Consider the following 25,115-nt stretch of genomic DNA (forward strand, 5'->3'; position numbering starts at 1 on the left):
ATTAAACCCATTACAGACGGATTTTTTCGTCTGTAATGACTGAAACCCATAAAAATCGTGTCTCCTCTTCCCCTCCCCCATTATCAGAACCCTCTCTCTCTCGCTCCTCCCCTCTCTCTCTCTAGGAGCTCAGTGTTTTGGCCATTGCGAGTGATTGGAGCAACCATTTGAAAGTGTTTTTGCATCATTGTGTTCCTGGTACGATACTCTAACTTTTAATCGGTTTAGTTTTTTAATTTTTTATGTTTTTTAGAGACTTAAAATTTCTAAGATAGAGTTGTAGGATTGGAGATTGTATGACTGGGGGGAAGGGCGTAGAGGTCCTTCTCCGAACCTGATTATTGTGTGCTGTGGGATTGTTTGTGTTTGTGGAGTTTGTATAATATGCATGTTGTGGAGTTACAAGGAGATGTGCTCTAGAACGGTTTAGGATTATGATGTGTTTATGTTTGATGTATCGAATAATTTATTGTTATATAATTTATTAGTTGATTTTAGGTGAAATTTTCATTTTTGTAAAAAAAATGGTAAACAAAAGTAAGGAAATTAACATGTATTAGGGGAGATTCTGCCAAAATTTATATTAAAAATTTCTGTAATGTATTTTAGAAGGTTGATACCATATTGTATATTTGCATTAGGTTTATATAGTTCTTGAGGAAGATGTATCTCAGAAATCGTCAGTGGATGTATGATAGGTTGCACCCAAGTCGGGGGGGGAATAAAACCTGAATTCTTTGAGGGTGTAGAGGAATTTATACGTGTCTGTTGTACTTCGCAGCAATTCATCACTAATCAGGTCGTTAGGTGTCCATGTTCTAAGTGTAAGTGTAGAAAATTTTTGGATATTGATTCAATTAGATATGATTTGTATAAGTTTGGATTTAAACATGATTATTGGATATGGAATGAGCATGGGGAAGAAGTTAATTTAGAAAATCAAGTAGGTAATTCAAATATATTACAATCAGGTGGTCATGTAGGTAATGTAAGTTGGAAAGAAAGCAATAGTCGTTATCAAGAAATGGTTTATGATGCTGTTGGTCCTCAATTTGGAATTTTTCATTATTTTGAATCTAAACAAGAACCTAATGGAGAGGCTGCAAAGTTTTATAATGTTTTAGAAGCAGCAAACAAGCCTTTATGAGATGAGTGTGTGCATTCAGAGTTATCTTTAGCAATAAGAATGTTAAGCATAAAGTCAGAAGGCAATCAAAGTCAGAGTTCATTTGATCAATGAGCTACATTAATTAGTGAGCTTAGTCCCGAACTTGACTCCATCCCAAAGGACTTTTACCAAGCCAAAAAATTAGTTTCCAAACTTGGATTAAAAGAAGTCAAAATTGATTGTTGTTTGAAAGGCTGCATGCTGTATTACAAAGATGATGCTGTTTTGACCAATTGCAAATTCTGTGGAGAGCCTAGGTTTAAACCAAGAAGAGGTAGTAGAAGTGGTAAACATAAAGATGTACTGCAAAGTAGAATGCATTATTTGCCTTTGATTCCTAGGCTAAAAAGGTTGTATACGTCTATGAGTTCAGCTCCTTACATGACGTGGCATGCTGAAAATAAAAGGAGTGATGGGATAATGACTCATCCATCTCATGGTCAGGCTTGGCAACATTTTGATCAAGTGTATCCTGAGTTTGCATCTGATCCTAGAAATGTAAGGTTAGGGTTATGTGCTGATGGGTTCGCTCCAAACAATCAATTTAATAAACCATATTCTTGTTGGCCTATTGTGGTTACACCTTTTAATCTTCCTCCTGAAATGAGCATGAAAAATCTATATTTATTCTTGACTGTAATAATTCCTGGTCCAGAAAATTCAAAGGCTAAAATTGATGTATACCTTCAACCTTTGATTGATGAGTTGAAAGAGTTATGGTATGAGGGTGTAGTAACTTATGACGTATCAAGGAAGCAAAATTTTATCATGAAGGCAGCACTGATGTGGATGATAAATGATTTTCCTGCTTATGGAATGTTGTCTGGATGGATGACTCAAGGGAAATTAGCATGTCCAATTTGTATGGAGGATACAAAGGCATTTACTTTAAAACATGGAGGAAAAAAATTTATGGTTTGATTTTCATAGGAGATTTTTAGATATGGAACATCCTTATAGGCGCCAAGCGTATAAATTTAAGAAAGCAACTGTTGAGAATGAGGACCCTCTCGCCCGTTTAAATGGTCATCAAGTATGGGATAGAGTTAAACACTTGCCAAAAATAACAAAAGTAGGAAAATCCATTAGGTTTCCTGGTTATGGGATGACACATAATTGGACCAAACAAAGTATATTATGGGAGCTCCCATATTGGAAGGATAACTTAGTTCGTCATTGTTTAGATGTGATGCATGTGGAAAAAAATGTATTTGACAATATCATGAATACTGTAATGGACACTGATCGAACTAAAGATAATGTCAAGGCAAGGTAAGATTTAGAAGAATATTGCTCGCGTCATGAATTGAGGTTACAACAACTTCCAGATGGTCGATGGTCAAAGCCAAAGGCAAGTTACACTCTGACTTTACCACAAAGACAAGATGTGTGTAAGTGGGTGAAGGAGTTAAAAATGCCTGACAGTTACGCTTCAAACCTCGGTCGTTGTGTGAATGTTGAACAAGGAAGATTTTTTGGGATGAAAAGTCATGATTGCCACATATTCATGGAGTGTCTTCTACCTGCTGCATTTAGGGAACTACCAGACCATGTTTGGAAGCCATTGACTGAGTTAAGTGATTACTTTAGGGACTTGTGTTCACCTACTCTAAGGTTTGAAGATCTATTAGTTATGGAGAAAAATATTCCTATCATTTTGTGCAAATTAGAGAGAATACTTCCCCCTGGTTTCTTTGACTCCATGGAGCACTTGCCTATACACTTAGCGTATGAAGCACGTGTATGTGGACCAGTACAATACAGGTGGATGTATCCGTTTGAACGAGAAATTGGAGGGTTCAAAAGGACTGTGAAAAATAGAGCTCAAGTGGAAGGATCCATATGCCAGGCATATATATCAAAGGAGACATCAAATTTTTGCACATACTATTTTGAACCTCATGTTCAATCTAGGAGAACTCGGGTTGGTCGAAATGATGATGGGGAAGAAAGTAGTAATGAGCCAAGTCTATCTATATTCAACCAACCGGGTCGTGTATCTGGAAAATGCGAAGAACGATGGATCATAGGTGATGAATCAGAGGCCGCCCACTTGCACATCTTATTAAATTGTGATGAAGTTCAACCATTCAAAACGTAAGTGACTTATGATTGCTTTAATGATTTTTTATGATCATGGTCATTCAAATCTAGTTAATGATGTTACAATGTTTACAAATATTTTGAACAATTATATGGTCACGAATCCCTTAATCAATTTCCATCATGGTTCAAAAGTTATGTAAGTCATGACATTTCCCTAACATGTTAGTTAATCGACTTTTTAATATTATTCTGTATTCAATCAATTGACATCGATTTATGGTATGTGTAGGTGCGTGATCCTAGTAATGGTATCACAGATCCTGACCTATATATAACTTGTCCAAATGTCCAAAAAATAAAGCATATTGTTGGCCAATTTACTTTATTAATGGGTATAAATTCCAAACTATTGAATCATGTCAAGGGAGAAACACAGATAATAGTGGAGTTAGTGTAAGAGGAAATTCAAGTGATGGTGACTGTGATTGGTATGGAAAACTTCATGAAATTGTTGAGCTTGAATATGCTGGTGAAACCATCAAAAGGATTGTCTTATTCAAGTGTGAATGGTTTGATTCAACACGCCCAACAGGTACACGTAAACATAACCATTACAATATAATTGAGATTAACCATACCAAAAGATATAGAGGCTTTGACCCCTTCATCATTGCACAAAATGCAAGGCAAGTATATTTCTTATCTTACCCTGGAAAATGTAATAAAAGTTGGAGGATTGTAATTAAAAGTAAACCAAGGGGTCGAATTGAAAGTGATGAAGTAGATGATGAAGATGCATATCAAATTGATGACTCAATTCCTTCACGTGTAGTAATAGACACTGTTGTCCCTCCAATTTTATCTTCTCCTTTGAATGAAATTGAAATAATTGACCCTCCTACCCAAGTTATAAGAAATAATGAAATGGATGACATCATAGAAGATGAGGATGAAGGAATTATGGATGAACTTTCATCGAATGATGATGAAGGTGGTCTTGAACTATCAGAGTAAATGAGGTAAAGTAAGTAGGTTTGTCAATTTACTATGTTGCCATGATTATTTAATTTGAGTTATCACCAATATTATTCATATTTTAAACAAATTATAGTATTTGTCTCTAAACATATATATGGTTTGATTCAGATATGGCAAGTAAAGGTAAGAAGGGTGTTGCTCAGCAAACTGATCATGACAACACTTCTTCACCTACTGCTCCGACTTCGACGTCCACACCAGCAATAATGCAGACCTCCCAGGTTAGGGGACAGGAGCAATTTATCATGGTGCCCAATTCTGGGTATATTGCTCCTCCCCCTCCAGTACAGCGAATTTCACACTCTGCACCCCCTACTACACAGGCCACACAGTCTACACAGGGCACAAGAGATGGATCCATTGCTGTTCCATCTATAAGCGAGCAGCAGTCATCACAGACCCAGGCATCATCGAGATCGTTAGAAACTTTGAGATGGGATGGGTCCACTTGGTAAGTAATTCAATCAAATATGCCTAACATTGCGTATTTTATGTGAATATTAGTAGTTATGTTTTATTTTATTGTGTTATCAGTTGGATACAACCACAGAAAGGTCTCCATCAGGTCACAGATATGATTAAGAAGATGTTTGATGCGCCTTACAGAAGTTTTGCAAAGGTGCCAAATGATACAAAGATGGAATGGTTCAAAGATTGGAAGATAATAATAGTGTATTAATTTTAACTAAGTGTAATTACATATGACTGTTTGTACCTCTTCTAATGAAATTGTGTTTCTATAGAGCAACTTCTCCATTCCCTCCCAGGATGAAAAGATGATTTTCAAGGCCTAGAAGAGTCGCATTGCAAAGCGACTAAGACAGATGTACACTGAGGCTCGCCAGGACCCTTCTACTGCTGATTGGATAGCACCCAACTTTCTTCATGCCTTGCAGGAGTATTGGGGTACGGATGAGTTTAAAAATCTCTCTGTAAAGAACAAGACAAACAGGACATCTAATAAAGGGGGGTCACTGCATACTGGTAGGTCTACGACTTTGGCTGGCACTAAGGCGAACTTGGTATGTGATTTTAAAATTCAGCTTACTCTATCTATAATTTCATATTTGAGATTGTGATTTATTTCCAATTGCAGGAGAAGTCGTTGAAGAGGCCACCTATTATTGGAGAGTTGTTTAAGAAGACACACACTCGCAGGCAGGACAAAAACCTGTGGGTTGATACACGATCTCAGGCCAAATATGTAAGTCATAGTTATTGATAATATATGTTATTATTAGTGACTTATTAAATAGTTCTCCAAACTAATATCTAATTATCTGAACTGAACTGTAGGATGACTATATTCAAAGGCTTGAGGAAGCATCTTCTTAGAATCCAGAATCAGTAGATGAGGATGCTATGTGGTCATAGACAGTGGGTGGACTTTATAAAGGTCGCATTATGGCATGGGGGCCGCTTTGCAGACTCCATGTCCCCTGCATCTGTCACTGGAGATGCCCATTCTCTTGCACCTGAGGATGTGGAGGACATGGTCCACACTCAGGTCCATGCCCTCAATGAAGAACTCCAGAAGCAGAATGAGGAGATGTGGAAGAGCAAAGAAAGTGCATGGAAGAAGAAGTGGGCAAAGAAAATGGAGAAGAAGATAGAGAAGAAGGTGGCGTCGAGAATGCAAAGGGAGGTCCAGCAGCAGATGACGCAACAACATATGCAAATGCAGCAGATGCATGCTTCCACTAGCTCCAGCACCACCGGTTTTCACCTCCATGCATCATTCCTCTACTGACTCCTCTTCTACTGATGATGATGCTCCTTCGGATTATGACCATACAGATTATTCCTGATGAAGACTTATATTTTATTTTTAAATGTATTTATTTAGATGTTTTTTTGTCTTCCTTTGTAATAACATTTAAATTTTATATTTTATAAATTATTTTGGAATGTTTAGATGTTGAATCTATAGTTTCTATTTTGTTTATAAATTGTGATAATCAAGAACAGCAGGAAATAACTATCTGTATGTTCGTCTGTAATGAAAAAAATCATCTGTAATGCTCTAAAAATCCGTCTGTAAATCTGTCTGTATAAACAGACTTTTTAGTAGTGATTGTTGTAGTTAACATTATACAACAGATAATGATAAATTAATTTAAATATAGGATTTAAAAATATTATATATTAAAATATGTTGTTTTTGAGAGAATAAAAAATATATGTAAATTTTGAAAAAAAATTAATTTTAAAAATTATTAATTGTAATTTTTGAATTTCAATAATTTAATTAAGTCATGCCTTAATCAAACATTATATATGCCTACCACATTTGTATTCTATATAAAAATGTAATTGCCTATATACTAGAGATACCCGAAATGGATCTAGGAAATTAAAAGATTGAAAGGAAAGTATGCAGTAGTAAGACTACTAAATGTTAAATGCAGAAATATAAAGTGCAAAAATTTAAAAATGCAGAAATTAAAAAATAAGAAATTGGAACAGCGGTAGAACTAGCATAGAACCATTGGAGGGAGAAGAGAAGAAAGCTATAAGACGGTAATCCGAACATAACCAGCTAAAGGGGAAAGAGAGAAGAAAATATAGAAAAGATTGAATTTTTATTGAAAACTTAAAGAAAAGACAAAGATTATTTCTGAAAGCACTTCTCTCTAACTTCTCTTTAAAGTCTCTTAATGAAAGGGTGTCTTACAAAATAGTCGAGGACTCCTTAAATAGAAATTAAAATTACTGTTTCTACAGTTCTAGTTAATTACATGAACTATTTGCTATAATATAGGTTACAATTCTTGGATGTCTATACTGAAACAATCATTGATAAAATTCTTCGATATCTTTAGACTAAGAATTTTTCTTTGTAAAAGTTTTAGCTTCATCTTGATTCTGAAGAAGAAGGAGGACATCTTTTAGATTATCCGTCAATTTTTCTTTTGAATCACATCTTGACAAGAAGGTTGCAATTCTGGTTTTTTGGTTTAGGAATTGGAAGGTTGCTGGGTCAGCATGCTTCAGTAACTGAGGAATACCTATGAAGACTGAGGAGCACATCTTCTTTTTTCTGTCTTGCTATATCTGTATTGCCATAAGAATACCCAGGCCAGAAAAAAATAGAGAAATATTTGAGATCTGCTAGAAATCCTGATTCTTGCAAATAGCTACTCTTGAGGTGGATGTATCCTTCTTTTACTGGAGAAGGAAAAATTTCTTCAATTGGTCCAAAGAAATCGCACCATTACAGAAACCAATTTAGAAATTCAAAATCTTAATTCTTCTTGAAATAGATTAGCCAAGAGTGTTAGTTGAGCTTATTTTGGACCCAAGAAACTCTTGTCCAAGTGTCAATGTAATCCTAATAGTTATAACTTACTTGGTCAAAAGGCTGGAAGAATTTTTTTGTATGAATTTAAATTTTTCCCAAAATATTTTGGAGTAAGAACTTTGAGGATTTGTATTGTAGAATGGGTAATGATAGATGGGTCTTTTTTATCCTTATAGTGTTTTATAGAGACAAAATCTAAATCCTCCAAGATGAATTTATAAGATTGTTTGGTTTTATTTAATGTATATGGCTAAAATGAAAACCAGGAGGAAAAACCTTGGATATAGCCTTACAAGGGTCCAAAATTCAGGTTCCATTTAAATCACTGAAGAAAATTTTCCTTTGGCTATGTAATTGTTTGTCTTTAGGAAGGCTAATAACTTTACTAGATTCTTTAGGAAGACTGATTGATTTTTACAACACCTTAAATTTAATTTCAGTAAATAAGAAATTTCAAAAATTTTTGAAATAATAAAATTTCTATTTTCAATTCAAGTTTCATCAACCATTTCAAATGAAGAAAGGGGGTTACAAATTACATCAAACATTTGCTATAGGACTTATTCAAATATAACAGTTTTCAAAATAATATCGTAAGTCCTATAGCAATTCCATCCACCCTTTCACTGAGTTTGGTGTTGATCGTCTTGATTACCTAAAAATGAATGTAAGAGTGAGTACACTACACTACCCAAAAGCACACAATCAGCATAAAGTCTCACTTCCAGCACATTACCAATACATTAAACCAATATAATCACAGGTAGCATTATTACACAACTCATGTCAATTTAACACCGATGCACTCAGGACATCGGCAGCACTTTACATTCATAAGTACAATTCATAAACTCATACATACGTACGCCAGCCACTCTTATTGTGGCACTGTGATCACAGATTTACACCATGAATGGTCGTCGGTTACCCTTGCCTCACGGGTACACGTGGGTAGTCACAGGTCGCTCAACAAAGATATCAATCAGAGGTCTAATCAGGAAGAGAGTGTGGCCCGTGGTGCACCTGTTCCATAGTCGGTGTCACCACCACTGTAACACCTTAAATTTAATTTCAATAAATAAAAAATTTCACAAAGTTTTGAAATAATAAAATTTCCATTTTTAATTCAAGTTTCATCAACCATTTCAAATAGAGAAAGGGGTTACAAATTATATCAAACAAGTGCCACCAGAACTTATTCAAATACAACAGTTTTCTAAAATAATATTCTAAGTTCTATAGCAGTTCCATCCACCCCTTCATTGAGTCCGATGCTGATCGTCTTGATTACTTGAAAATGAATGTAAGGGTGATTACACTACACTACCCAAAAGCACACAATCAGCATAAAGTCTCACTTCCAGCACATTACCAATACATTAAACAAATATAATCACAGGCAGCATTATTACACAACTCATGTCAATTTAACACCGATGCACTCACAACATCGGCAACACTTTACATTCATAAGTACAATTCATAAACCCATACATACGCACGCCAGCCACGCTCATTGTGGCACTGTGATCACATATTTACACCATGAATGGTCGCCGGTTACCCCCGCCTCACGGGTACTAGTGGGTAGTCACAGGTCGCTCAACAAAGATATCAATCAGAGGTCTAGTCAGGAAGAGAGTGTGTGGCCCGTGGTGCATCCGTTCCATAGTCGGTGTCACCACCACTGTAACACCTTAAATTTAATTTCAATAAATAAAAAATTTCACAGTTTTGAAATAATAAAATTTCCATTTTTAATTCAAGTTTCATCAACCATTTCAAATAGAGAAAGGGGTTACAAATTATATCAAACAAGTGCCACCAGAACTTATTCAAATACAACAGTTTTCTAAAATAATATTCTAAGTTCTATAGCAGTTCCATCCACCCCTTCATTGAGTCCAGTGCTGATCGTCTTGATTACTTGAAAATGAATGTAAGAGTAATTACACTACACTACCCAAAAACACACAATCAGCATAGAGTCTCACTTCCAGCATATTACCAATACATTAAACAAATATAATTACAGGCAGCATTATCACACAACTCATGTCAATTTAACACCGATGCACTCACGACATCGGCAGCACTTTACATTCATAAGTATAATTCATAAACCCGTGCATACGTACGCTAGCCACACTCACTGTGGCACTGTGATCACAGATTTACACCATGAATGGTATGACACTCTTACTACTTATTATGCCATCAATATAAATATAATATTAAAATAATCCAAGCAGTAAGAAAGCCACATGTATGAGTTTACATTTGTTCATATTAATAGAAACTAAATACACCATCTGCATCAGTTATCCAAATACGTATATAGCAATCATCTGTCAAAATATACAGTCATCCAGTCATATAAACATATACACATAGCTGATTTACATACAAAATAAATTGGGGTCACAATATCAGAGACAACAACAAAAATGACCTCACAAGCTTTTTCCCTAGACCCATGATTATCAAAAATACCATTTCCTCCAAAAGTTAACAGTACTCTAGGAGTAAATGGAAAAGTGAGTCTCATGGGTACCTGATGGGGATGGGGTATGCCCGTGGGCCTGGCCCATTTCTATCTAACAAAAAGATAATAGTGCCAGTATGGGTGAACTGTTGTCGTTTCCAATCGTACGCCCATCTTCCTTCAAGATCATATCTGACCGTGACGCTGATCTGGTATGGTGGTCGGGCCATTTGTGTCCTCACATACTAAACATATTCACATACAACACACATAGCAACTAAAAGGGTGAGACAAACCCATTTCAACCAAAGTACAGTAGAAAAGACGTCAAGATATTTACAATCATTATAGCAATTAGCAACAACTCAACACACAATGTACATGTCATGTATGATTCTGTGCATCACCTAGTTAATTGCTATATTGACACATGCATGTGGGCCCAAACCATTTTCTTTTTCTTTTTCTCTTTCTTTCTGGGAAGGATCAGGAGTTCACTGTCACCAATCATTCTTGGTCATAACCATCTCATTAGATAGTTTCAAAGATATAGCTCAACTGATTCTGAGAATCCATCCGGTTCTGTTAGGATAGTCCAGTTTTGCAGTGAGAACCGACAGCACAGGGTTGCGAGCCCTGGCCTTTGCCAAGCTCAATCACACCCGACTATCCCCAAGACTAACCTGGAGTCTCTCCTAGATTTCGTATACTTCCCATCCAACGCCACCATCATTACATGCTTATGATGCATGAACCTAATTTCAGTCTTTTAATTAGGTATCAAACATTTCTTTTCAATCAATAACAACATATGTTTCAAAATTTCACCGACAATCTAGCAGAGTTTCCTCTATAATTTAGATAATTCCAAATTTACTTCTCTCTGCAAAACAGCCAGAAAATTCCAATATACTTCGAATTTTAAATAGAGCCTCACTACCACCACATTTCACAACTTTTCTTTCATTTCAATGGCTCTTAAATACCTTTTTCCAATTATCACCACATTTCAAAATACCCATTTAAAATAATACTTTAAAATGAATTAAAATCCTTTAAATTATTTAAATATGTATATAGGTATATTTTAAATATATAAAAACTATTAAATAAATTTTGATCAAACCAATTGAAATTAAAGAAGATTGTTTTTAAATATCTTTATTTTGCAATTTTCCAATTCTTTTCAACTTTTAACAGACCTTCTATATGCTCACTCCACATGAATGATAGTTCATTCCTCAAGTATTTTAGGTAATCAATTATTTATATTGAATTCAACAAACAATTATCATAGAAACATCATCACACATAAAATCAATTTCAAAAAGGAATATCAAACAATTGTACACTAAGTATGGAAATAATTATAAATTCCTTCAAATAATTCATATATACATAGCAAGGAATAAAACACTCATCTCCCAACGTTTTTCTACTATACCCGTGAAAATAGATATGTCCCCCCTTACCTTGAAGTGTATACCGATTTTTTTCTCACCAACGATTTCTTTCCACCACTTCTCAAACCACGATCCTAACCAAATAATCATATATAATCATGATCAATGTTAAGAGGCATTAATCACCCAACCCACTACTAGTGAGTTGAAACTATCATTTTTTAATCTTCACAAAAATGACTTACGGGCTTTACAATTGTTTTCTATGATGTAAATGGAACACTCTAAGCCTAAAGGTGATTAAAAATAATTATTTTTCCTTCATAACACTCTTGGGACAACACCTCTAGACCAAGGGTTTTAAACCACCAAATGTATTTTTAACAAAACAAAAAGCACCAAAATTATTTATTATAAAATATAGAAAGATTAAGCTAATTAAAACATAATTTAGAAACAAAATTTTTGGACAAAATCTCACCCTCATGCCACTGTTCCAGCAGCTAAAAAGAGGGAGAAAATAAAAAATTAATCGGTTCAAAGTATTCAAAATGATGAAAATAGATGAAATATTAAAAAAATTTAATGAACTTACTTGAAAATTTAAGATGATCAAAGCTCCTTGGAAGAAAGAAAATAGGGCTTACGGAAGTGAAAGGAAGAAATGGGAAGCTTTAGAGACTAATCCTTATCTTAAATAGTAAAAATAATAATATAATATTAGAATTTTTACTAATTTTTTTAGTAATTAATTGAAATAATTAGATAAAAATCTCAAAATTTAAAAATAATCATGAAATATATTAAACATAATTATAAAATAATTTTTGACACTATTGATCCTTTAATTGGTGTCTAAAATTTTTACACACAATTTCTGCTTGAGCATATAACTAATTTACTTAAAATTAACTAGAAAATCCAAAAATGCTCATTAAATACAAAAAAAAAATTATTTTTATATTCCAAATAATATTTATAAATAAAATATAATTTTTTTATAATTTTTACTATTATTATTATTATTTTCAAAATAAAATATTATTTTTAACTTTATACAACAATTTTAACCAACACAAATTAACACTTTTTGAAACTTAAAAATTTTAAAATTAAAAATTACCAAAAATTTCTTAAAAATATACCTAACAATTTTGTCTAAAGCATCTCATGCTAATTCTATCCCAATATTTTTCAAAAAAACAAGTACTATATATTAACTTAGAATTATATTAATAAATTAATCGTTTAGCAAAAACGAGGATGTTACAAATGGTCGTCGGTTACCTCCGCTTCACGGGTACCACGTGGGTAGTCACAGGTCGCTCAACAAAGATATCAATCAGAGGTCTAGTAAGGAAGAGAGTGTGTGGCCCGTGGTGCACCCGTTCCACAGTCGGTGTCAGCACCACTGTAACACCTTAAATTTAATTTCAATAAATAAAAAATTTCACAAAGTTTTGAAATAATAAAATTTTTATTTTTAATTCAAGTTTCATCAACCATTTCAAATAGAGAAAGGGGTTACAAATTATATCAAATAGGTGCCACCAGAACTTATTCAAATACAACAGTTTTTTAAAATAATATCCTAAGTTCTATAGCAGTTCCATCCACCCCTTCATTGAGTCTGATGCTGATCGTCTTGATTACCTGAAAATGAATGTAAGGGTGATTACACTACACTACCCAAAAGCACACAATCAGCATAGAGTCTCATTTCCAGCACATTACCAATACATTAAACAAATATAATCACAGACAACATTATCACACAACTCATGTCAATTTAACACCGATGCACTCAGGACATCGGCAGCACTTTACATTCATAAGTACAATTCATAAACCCGTGCATACGTACGCCAGCCACGCTCATTGTGGCACTGTGATCACAAATTTACACCATGAATGGTCGCCGGTTACCCCTGCCTCACGGATACCACATGGGCAGTCACGGGTCGCTTAGCAAAGGTAATGGTCAGAGGTCTAGTCAGGAAGAGAGTGTATGGCCTGTGGTGCACCCGTTCCACAGTTGGTGTCACCAGCACTCTCTCCTCCCCAAGGTATTTCTACCGTCCTCATCTTCCACACCCCAGTGTATCGCTAAACCATTCACAGCACATTACAACGGTGCTACACGCCTCATTCACATACATTTCATCTACACACGCAATATTCATGCTTGCAAACGACACACAACCTATATTCAATTCACAGCACACGACATGGAGTCCACAATTATCGTTCATATTACATGGCCCTTGGGCCCACATTTTCACAATATTCATTCAAATATACGACATAAGTGCCCATACTCATTCTATCACACAACATTAACATATAATCCAAATCCATCAATTTCGTATCAACACACATAATGTTCACATATTACGACAGATGACTCACATTACATTTCTCAGCAATTTCCTACCCACAAACTCAGCCACAACACAATATTCAGCAGAATATCAACAATTCATGCACAAAAGAGTAGGATAGAGTCCCCCTTTACCTTGGATCGAAGACTCACATGCTAAATGCATCAAGAAATGCTCTCCCGCACGGATTGCGGCCTAAACACATGGAAAAACTCGATGAGAACTCAAGGATTAAAACTCACTTTCAAGCGTTCCCTACACGGATTCAACCTTCAATCAAGCTTCCGAATGGCTTTGGAGGCAATATAATCGGTAGAAAAGGGTTTGGGAATGAGAGGATCGAAGGGAGAGGGAGAAATAACCCTCCCCGAACCCTAACTCTCTTTAAATCCTTTCCTGGTCGCGACAGTCTTGCTGCAGCGAAAATATCAGACGAAACTGCACCTTAGTTTTTGCAGAATCTCGTTACAGCGAGACTGCACCAAAAAATATACCCCAAACTGTCGCTCTGTCTCTACAACGAGACGTCTCTCGCTACAGCGAGAAGGCGACAGTTCTGGTCCTTCCTCCCAGGGCCCTCTCGCTACAGCGAGAATTCTCTTGCTACAGCGAGAAACGCCCAGAATTACTCCCTGCACTTAGACACTTAGCCCATTTCAGCCCTATTTAGTCATGCATACACACAATACACACATCGATATACTTAATACACATAAATATCATTATCAAGTAAGTCAACACACACACATATATGTATTTAGATTTATATAAATACAATAATTAATATTACAAAAATTCGGGGCGTTACAACCACTCCCTCTTTCCCAAGGTATTTATACCATCCTTATCTTCCACACCCCAGTGCATCGCTGAACCATTCATAGCACATGACAATGGCGCTAACACGCCCATTTACATATATTTCATTCACGCATGAAATAATCATGCTTACACCCGACACACAGCCCACATTGCATTTAATTACATGGCACTAGGCCTACATTCATTTCACATTACACGGCACATGACCAATATTTATCTATATTACACGGCCCTCGGGCCCACATTTGTTCACAATATACATTCTATCATGCAACATCTAGCATACAATTCACATTCATCAATTTCGGGTAAACACCCACAATGTTCACATATCAATACACATGGCCTCACATTTCATTTCTCAATCAACTTTCATTGTCATTATCTGCACGTTTTCTACCTTCTAACTCAGCCACTACTTCATATTCAATCAATTACACATAAAAAAAGTAGGGTAAAGTCTCCCTTTACCTCGAATCGAAGACTCACACGTTAAATCCACTAAGAAGTGCTTTCCCTCATGGATTTCATCCTAAACACATGGATAAACTCCATGAAAAATATCAGAAATCACCAAAAACATAGAAAAGAGAGGAAAACAAAAATCCTAACCGTTTAAAACTCACCTCTAAGTGTTCTCCACACGGATTCAACCTTCAATCTAGCTTCCGAACGGCTTTTGAGGCAATTTAATTGGTGGAAAAGGGTTTGAGAATGAGAGGATCCAAGGGACTTCGAAGGGAGAGGGAGAAATAACCCTCCCCGAACCCTAATCCCCTTTAAATCCTTTTTTGGTCGTGACACTCTCGCTACAACGATATATTCTCGCTGCAGTGAGGGGACTCTCGCTGTAGCAAAAAACTTAGAAAAAACTGCACTCTGGTTTCTGCAGAATCCCGCTATAGCGAGACTGCACCCAAAAATGCGTCCCAAACTGTCGTTCTATCGCTACAGCGAGAAGACGACAATTTCAGTCCTTCCTCCTAGGGCCCTCTCGCTACAACGAGAATCCTCTCGCTGCAGTGAAGACAGCCCAGTATTACACCTTGTACTTGAGCACTTAGCCCATTTTCAACCTACCTAGTCATGCATACACATAGATATACACATCCACAACATACATATATATACACATATTTATACTCATTACACACAAAACACCATCATTACGCATTCAATGCAAATTTTCAACATCTATTTACAGTTATACACACATATACACGCATTTAGATTTATATAAATAACAATAATTAATATTACAAATTTTGAAGCGTTACAATTTTTGGGGTTGGTTGAAGGATTGGATAATAATGTTTAGGCTTGCTAAATCTATCTCTATATCTTCTTCAGAGGCAATGTCAGCCCATGATTTTTTGGGTAAACTTTTTAAGTTTCCTTGTTAGACAGCTAAAAGAGTGCTAATGGGTAAAGCATAATCGGCTTTAGTTTGTTTGACTGTTTTGGTTTGAGTTTGGAGGAAATCGACCTTTTTGGAAGTATCTTTTTTAGGAGTTCCAAATTGCTAAGTCGATGGCTCAACAATGTGGATAGCTTTTTGGGTTGATGACCTAACTGGGGTAGATGACCTTGAAGAAGTTGAATTGGAATTTGCTGAAACAGATTTTGATTTTGCTTTATTTAAAGTCAGAGCAAGTCTGACCCTTCCTCTATTTGTGGCTCCTCCTCAGGACGAGGTTGTTGCCTTCTTAGACATTCTATTTATCCTGTAACTATTCACGAGTAAGTTAATCAAGAAGAGAATTAGAAGTGCCTTTGAGATACTCAATATCAAAATAAAAAATACTTAAAATTGCTTGCCATTTTGCAAAAATTTGTTTGGAAGCAAGGTTTTTAACATATTTTTGAAGAATTTCTTTAGTAGATTTGCAATCTACCCTTATAAGAAATTTTTAATTTAGTAAATCAGATTGAAATTTTGAAACACATAAAACAATTGCTAAAACTTCTTTCTTAACAGTTGAATAATTCTGTTGTGCAGAATTTCAATATTTTGAAGTATATGCAATGATATGCTCATGAGAATCAATTCTTTATTTTAAAATGCCACCATATCCTATGTCAGAGACATCAATTTCGACAATTTTGAAAGTTTGAGGGATAGGGAGATAAAGATATTTTATCTCTCTAACCTTAGTTTTGATTTCTTTAACATCATTGGTATGAACATCAGTCCAGGAAGGAGGATCCTTCTTAAGCCTATCATGTAAGAACTTAATGATATTATTGAGATGAGGAATGAATTCTCCTACATAATTGAGACATCCTAAAAACCTTTGTAATTGGGTTTTGTCAAGGATCCGGTCAAAAAATTTATTAGCAAATTCAATAGATCTGCTAATAGGAATAGTAGTCCCTTGATGAATGTTATGGCCAAGAAACTTGACATTAGTTTGAAACAGATTGATTTTTGACTTGGAAACTGCAAGGCCATTCTGTTTGATAACATTAATAAAAACATTTATGTGCTTAAAATGCTGATTAATAGCATGAGAAAGATTAAGACATCATCAATGTAGACAATGACAAATTTAGAATAATGATTAAAAATATCATTCATGATTTTTTGGAATTCAGAAGGAGTATTTTTTAGACCAAAGGGCATTACGTTCCACTCGTATTTTCCAAAGGGAACAGTAAAGGCAGTCTTGTACCTCTCTTCTTCACTGATTTAGATTTGTCAAAATCTAGATTTTATATCAAATTTGGAGAAAACTTTAGCAGAATTGAGTCTGTTAAGAAAATTTTTTTTGTTGGAAATATAATACCTAATCGACTGAAGAGTTTGGTTAAGAGGTTTATATATGATAACTAACCTAAGTGTACCTCTTTCTAATTCTGCTTGTGTGTTAACATAAAATGCAGAACAAGATCATTGACTCTTATTTTTTCTAATAAGTTTTTTGTCTAAGATTTTTTTATCTCTTTTTGACAATATTGAAGGAGTTTCTCATTCATCTGAATAGGTCTCGCTTTGGTAAAAATCTGACTTTCTCTAAAATCAGCTTCATAGGGAAGATTAACTATATGTTTCTTTCTATTCCAGAAAGCATTAGGAAGATCAAAACATATAGAAGATTGAATATCCTTTAAGAGATATTGAATTCTTTTCTGAAGTGATGAATTCTTCAACTGTTTATCTATGTTAGCGAAAGAACTTCTTCTTTTAGAAAATTAATTTAATTTATTTATTTTGAATAAAATTAATATTTCTAGTAAAAGATTTGCTAGAAAATTTAAATGTTATTTGCTTGCCTAAATGGTTAGTAGAAATCACATCTTTTGAAATCTAAAGTAGGAAGAGAGCTTTACTAAAAAAGTGTCTCCAAAATAACTTCATTTTTCAAATTCTTAACAAGGAGAACATTTGTTTCTACTTTAAAACCATGATTTTCAATAATAGTTTTAGATAATTTGTAATTAATCTTAAGTTTTGAACCACTCGTAGTGCTGAGTTTTTCAAAAAAAATTTCAAAATATTTAGTAGGAATTAATCATTTTAAAATACAGTTTGAATCAGCACCTGTATCAAGGAGTGTCAAAGTATCAAGAACAAAATCATCAATAATTCTGATATTTATATAAAACTATTGAATTTTGACCTTATTGATCAAATTCATGAAAATATCTTCTGGATTATCAGAATTATTTTTATCTTTGTAATTATGGAAAAATCACTTTCTCTAAGGTTTCTAATTCTCAGAATAGAAATATTTCTTAAGAGTTTCTTTATTAATGATAAATTTATGAGATAATATCATAAGTATCATTAAGGAAAGAGTAGGTTGGAGATTTGATACTCTGATTTTCTTCTTTCTTATCGGAGGTTTAATAAATTGTTCTAGGAATGCTAGAAGAGGTGTCTAAACCTTGTAAGTTTATGTGAGAGGGATCATGAGCTACAGATCTAGGCCTCTTTGATCCAAAGGTTTGGTGTTTGGAGGAGAATAATCTCCTTGCAGATGCAAAATCAGGTTGTTTGCTAAAAGCATCAATTTTAGAGAAGAATGAATTTCTCCTATTGAATGTTATTTCGACTTTCCCAGAATTATCTTGCGATATAACTTGAATTTGAAGAGCAGGTATAGGAATATGAGGCATAGCCTTATCCATAACTCACTTCGCAGAGAGAGTTACCTCATCCCACTTGATTATCCTAGGAAGAGAAACATTGGCTCTAGTTATATCTGTGATAAACAAAGTAGTTTCTTCTTTTTGAGGTTTGAGGAGGACTCTAGATACATAAGAATTCATGACCTTGTACTGAATTCTATACATTAAAGCTGCACGAATAGATCTTTCTTTCATGTCTAAACCATAAAAACAAATATTAAGAAACAGAGAGTCTAGAATGTTTACATCCATGAGACTCATTGTCTTATTTGAAAAACAGTTGAAATAAATCAGACCTTGACTGAGACTGATTTCTACTATTCCTATTAAGAAATCTTCAAACTTATTGTGTCGAACATCCCTAAGGCACATTAAGACAGTGACATATATATATATATATATATATATATATATATATATATAATCAATAAACATATATTTAAAATAAATCTTGGTAATTACTTTGTGTTTTTATTTTTTTTTACTTTGATAAGGAAATAAGATTTTGAAAGCATTCTTTTGCTAATTACTTTGGTTTATAGAAGTAAATCACAAAGGGAAAGGGAGAGATCAAAACCATTAGAGGAGAAAAAACATTGCTTTGGAGTGGTTGCACAAGCATAATAAAAAAAATTATATTAATATTAGAATGATCAAATTATTTATATTAGAATGATTGAAAAAATTAAAATTTAAAAAATATTTAAGTGGATATTTTGTTAATATTTAAGTTTATTGATTAAGATTAATTTTGAAAAAAATAATTAAATTTTGTTTAAGGATTAAAACAAATATTAATTTATTATTTGAATTTAACATGTGATTAAGTTCAAATTTCATGCAATTATGTTAAATATTTTAAAGGAGAATTTTATTATTTATAAAAAATAAAACATACATAATTTTATATTTTATTTATAAAAATATTTAACAAAGAATTAAAATTTGACACTTTATTATCTATTGAATTTTTTATATAGTATTTAAAAATAATATATATCAAAATATAAAAATTTGAAAAAATATAGAAAAACAAGAACTTTAATTAATTAACTGAAATTAAAAAATTACCATTGATAGTTTTAAAAATTAATTTATTTTATTCAAAATTTACTTATAAATATTTTAATTCTCTCTAAAATATCATATTTTAATATATAATATTTTCAAATCTTATATTTAAGTTAATTTACCGTTATGTGCTATATATTGTTAATTACAGCTATCAACACCTTACTATTTTTAGGAGGTAAAGCAATGTTTAGAACATTCTAAATATCATTTAAAATTTTAGAAGATGGCATGTTTCAATTATGACTTGACCAATTTTATTTTGATATCGCATGTAACATGCACATCATTTTATTATTTTAAATATAATACAATTAATTAAATAAATTTATTTATTTATTAATTTAATTATTTTGAGATTTAATTACCTATAAATTATTCCATAAACTTAGCAAATTATTTATAGAATCATAATTCATATAAAATTCAATAATTTCGTTGATTGATTATTCTAATTAAATTTATTTATTTATTACAAAATCTTAAAAAATTCAAATACTTTATACGTCGAGGATTTGATGTGATACGACTAGAGTTGATAAGAAAAATAATTATAGATTATGAAAATATTAAAATATTTGAATGAAGCATTATTATGGGAACCCAAATCCAAAAATATCAATATCATTCCCAGCTAGCAAGAAACATGACATGATAGGCACAAACATTACACGGTTTTGAGTTATTGTTGTGGCTACTCGCTCTGTGCCTCGTGCCGGTGGCATTTTCGTCTTTTTATTATTCTTCTTCTTCTTCCCTTCACTCCTCCTATGAATCAAATCAAATCTCGTCTCCAACAACCACGCATGCATCAGGTATGTTAGATGTATCTTGTTTTCTCTGTGATCTTTTCCACGCGTAAAATTAAAATTCTGAACACGCGTAATGAAATTTACCCACAAAAAAAATCATACAATGATTGGAACTAGTGCTAGTTCACCTTCATTTATAACCCCATGTTTGGGGAAATAAATAGCCTTTACTGGGTTTTTGTTTGATTTTAAAATGTTCAACTTGCTTATGCTGTGGATCTTTGGCGTCACTTGCAGATTTTTAATTTTTTCTTTTATACTTCTTTTCAGATGTTATTCTGAGTGAATGCTGCTATCCCTTAAGGTACAAAATCTCTGGCTTTGCCAAAGTAAATTTAAAGTTTCTTTTTCTATTATTTTTGTTTCTTGTTTTTGGATTATTGGTGTAGTAGACTTTGTGATCTGGGGTCGTGCTATCTTCTTTGCTTGAAATATTTGATTGGGGTTATAATTGATGGGTTTTGTTTTCTTTTTTTATTTGATTTGCATATTGCATGGTGTGTTATTGTTACTTCACTAGATTTTATCCTTTTTAGTAAAAGAAGATTTGCCTTTGTTCATGTAACCAGTCTGGTGCTGAAGGTCTGTGTTGGTATTCCCTGGAGACCTTTGATTTTCTGGCTGGAAAATTTCTTGCACTTTGCTTGGTTTTTGACTTTTTACTTGAGGAGTTTATCAGATACTTTGGCTTGATTTTACGGTAAAGGAATTTCAGCGTAGTGAAGTCAAGTTAACATTTGAGACTAGGAAAAGAGAGAGGCTAAATTGGTGTAACTTATCAGACTTTTGGGCGTGGTATTGTGGTGGAGTTGGTTGCAATCTGATCAGGGATATTGTTTACTGATTTTATAATGAATTCAATTCAAAATAAAGTTCATTACTGTTGTGTTTATAAGGGTAACCATGTCCTGTATGCGTATAGTGGTGGGGACCAAGAAGTTGAGAACGTTGCAGCCTTGTGCTTGGAGAGGGCTCCTCCTTTCCACAGATGGTATTTTGAGACAATAGGTAAAAAGACTTACGGTTTTTTTATGGAAGAAGGGTACATTTACTTCACGATTGTTGATGAAGGTCTTGGTAACTCAGTAGTTCTTCGATTTCTGGAGCATGTTAGAGATGAATTCAAAAAACTGGCTAGAAAAGGTTCAAGAGGAATTTTTCCTAACATGAATTCAAATCACATTCAGGAAAAATTGGTTCCCGTTATTCGCAGTCTGATCACTTCATTGGAGAGTGTCTCGCATGGTAGTAGTAATTGGAGAGATGAAACTTCCTCATCTTTTCATGTGGATCTGTCTCCATCACCAAGTAATTTGAATGGACAAGTTGAAGGTGGTAGTTCAACTAAAGCCCCTTTATTGGGAAAATCTGGCAAGCCAGAGAAGAAGAAAGTAAAGGATCATGTGATTGCAATGAGAGATGTTGAGTTAGAGGAGCATAGGAAATCTACTGATAGAGGACCAAGAGTTGATTCAGGAAACCTGGACTGTATTAGCCAAGGCAATGCAGGTGCATCAGTCTCTTTGCAAAAGGATATGGGTTCAATGAGGATGAGATCAGCCCCTCAAAACATTCGTAAGAAATGGTGGCGTCAAGTACGCATTGTTCTAGCCATTGATGCAGCTGTGTGTATAATACTATTTATCATCTGGTTATTAATATGTCATGGTATATCCTGCATCCGATAGAATTCAATCCTAATGTGTGACTCAAATTTTAATCATTATCATATTGGAACTTGAGATTTTCCTTGCATCATCCTGTCAACAACAGAAATTGGTTTCTTCAATGGAGCATGTAGATGGAAGTTACATACCTGTCTTGTTGGTTAGATCTTTAGTGCTATTTTATTTGTAGGCATGTGCTTCTTGTCACCCATATATGGGCATTTTATTTATAAAATTCTACTGTACAGTTTCATTATTTTTAGACGTCTGTACTTGTATATGAATTTTGGGAAGATTTTAAAGGTTCTTGATTGCTCTGTTTCTATAGTTTTTTTTTTCAATAGATGATTATTTTATGATATGGAGATGATAAATATTCTCAACTTTTACCTGCTGAGTAATTATGCCATGAAAATCCTTTAGATATGTTTTGATCACCTTTTGTAGCTTAAATATGTTGCTTGTAGAATACAGACTTTTAAGTAATTGGGTTCGATGATCCAAATCCATAAATTAGAACTTTAAGAAAGTAAAGGATCATTAAGTATATCACAGAAATGTAGTTATATTAATTTTGAAATAATTTTTGCAAACAAGGAATTATTCAAGAGCGTGTTCCCCACAAGTCTTGGCTTAATAATAAAAGGTGTTTTAAAAACAAACGAATTGAGAGTGTAGTTAAACACCTTATTACCAGAAACCCCTCATTAAAGGCATGTCGAACATGCTTAGCAGTTAACCAAAGATGTTTGGCTTGAAAAAGGAATGTGGTTTAGAATTTTTTATACTTATGCCATAGGCAAGGGTAGTTACAGCATGTAACCTCAGGGAGATTGTGATTGTCTGCCTTGCAGCAGTTTAGTGAAGGGAAAATAACTGAGTCCTTAGAATTTTTGTAGTTGATGCTGATCTATACTATCATGAACCAAGGTTAGTAAAAGGCATGAGAGTTGCATATTAAGTCTACAAAACTATGCTAAAAACAATTTCTGTGAGGTAGTTTTGAACATCAACTTATACGAAAAATGAACTATTGGTCTTTTACAGTTGGTACTGCCATGCTCATATGCTTATTTGAGTGATAACCTTGCAGAGCACTGCTGCTTTTTCTTGTATTTATTAGATATTTTACTTCTGTACCCCCCTCGTATAGCTGGAATAGATCAACTTGCTTGTGTGGTTCTTACTTGAGAAATTTAGGCCCTGTTTACTTTACCTATTATCTGTTTTTTTATTTTCAACAAAATAGAAAATACAATTGAAAAACATGTTTGGTTGTATTATAGAGCATGTTTTCTAAAATAAGCCCAAATTAGAAAGCACATAAAAGGTTATTTTCTGTGTTCCCCATGAAAGTCTTTGAAAATGAAAAAGATGAAAATGTGGTGACATTGAAGTAACACATTGCTACAACAAGCTGCACCATTCCTCATGATGCTGTTACAAAGCCCTAGAATTTCTTTGTGCTTCTCCCAAATAGATCGCTAGTATGTGAGATCTGTTTGTTAACTTTGTTTTTGAATCTATTTGATTCAATAATCCATGCAATTTCAATTCATTCTAGTCTATAATGACTTTTATTAATAGGCTCAATATGGTCCTACTCTTGTTATTTTCATTTCACGCCTGCATGAAAATTGAAATGTTGAATTATATATTTGTAACTGAGCTTTTTGGGTGGAGCTATTGATGCAATTATTAATGAGCGTGTGGTTGATTGATGAGTGTGTGGCTACTAGAAGTCAAGGAGAATGGTAAAGCATAGTAGTGCCCTAGACCCTGGCCCTGTATAAACTATTTGATAATTACTTATACGAAAAGAACTTATCATAGAAATTCTAAGGTGAGAAGTCATCTCTAATTTTGTGTTTGGATAATATTTGCACATGTACTTACTTAAAATGATAAGTTGTGTTTGGATGAATTTCTATGAGCACTTTTATATGATGAAATTACTAAAAGAAGACATTTTTAAAAACTAATTTAAATATAAATAAAAACAACAAAAATGAGAGGAACAAATCTCCACTATAAATTTTATCATGAATTTGTTTTTTTCTTTCTCCCATAAAAAAGATATTCTTGCCGAATACTTTTCCCCAGTCCTTAATTTTGTAATGCTTTAGCAAACAAATGGGCAGTTATTGCTTTGTGCTGGGCTTGTGAAACCACCTTCTCTTCATATTAATTTCAAATAGGAGGAATAGCTTTGCTGCTGGTAGGTTGTCATTGGTTATCATTACTGATTAGTGGACTAAATTTTTTTTTTCTAACTTTTGAAATATAAAAATGAAAATAAAATAAAAAAATATTTTCTCAAAACAAACAGGATCTTCTTATATTCTTACCTGAGCTAGACCTTTCTCGACCATGTCAAACTAGTTGCTTGTGCCATTAATTTGTCATTTGATTTGTTCTTAAAAGGCACACTGATTATTAATTTAAAACTTTGTATCTGATCACTGAGCAGAAATTTCAACTTGAAGAACCTATTTGTAGCTCCGATGTGAAATGTTTCTTATCTTCTGTTGATCTTTTACATGGTTGTTCTTGACTAAACATTTTCCAATTTTTTTTGGCCGAGTTTCATAAGAAGAAAACAATATGCTGGCGTGGTCAAGTACCCCAGCAAAACCTTGCCCTTGTTGTGTGACTTGTGTCTTTCTTTAAGGCGCGTTATTGTTATTCCTATGAACAAGTCAGATTACTTGTATATTTGATAGACAGAGATGAATTAATTTTTTTGTGTTTTTGGTGATGGTGTGTTAACATGTAAGAAGGATTCAAAGT

General features: G+C 33.6%; 1 protein-coding gene across 4 annotated transcripts; it reads left to right on the forward strand.

Annotated features, from left to right (window-relative positions):
* Positions 1-20,498: 20,498 nt before the first annotated feature.
* Positions 20,499-24,598, forward strand: LOC113846348 (phytolongin Phyl1.1). 4 transcript variants are annotated; one of them, XM_027474492.1, is made up of 4 exons: positions 20,499-20,661; positions 20,929-20,962; positions 21,228-21,666; positions 21,748-24,598. In XM_027474492.1, the coding sequence occupies exons 3-4, from the start codon at positions 21,510-21,512 to the stop codon at positions 22,344-22,346; spliced, it is 756 nt and encodes a 251-aa protein (XP_027330293.1). In that variant the 5' UTR covers positions 20,499-20,661; positions 20,929-20,962; positions 21,228-21,509; the 3' UTR covers positions 22,347-24,598. The 4 variants fall into 4 exon arrangements, with proteins under 4 accessions (XP_027330293.1, XP_027330289.1, XP_027330291.1 ...); XM_027474488.1 differs by having other exon boundaries at positions 21,228-24,598; XM_027474490.1 differs by having other exon boundaries at positions 21,555-24,598.
* Positions 24,599-25,115: the final 517 nt, after the last annotated feature.

The sequence above is a fragment of the Abrus precatorius genome, unplaced genomic scaffold (genome assembly GCF_003935025.1).
Source record: "Abrus precatorius isolate BTA unplaced genomic scaffold, Abrus_2018 Scaffold8, whole genome shotgun sequence".
Classification (NCBI taxonomy): domain Eukaryota; kingdom Viridiplantae; phylum Streptophyta; class Magnoliopsida; order Fabales; family Fabaceae; genus Abrus; species Abrus precatorius.

Excerpts from the sequence above, each read along its gene's own strand:
- LOC113846348 (XM_027474489.1), top strand. The coding sequence starts at position 21,510 with ATGAATTCAATTCAAAATAAAGTTCATTACTGTTGTGTTTATAAGGGT.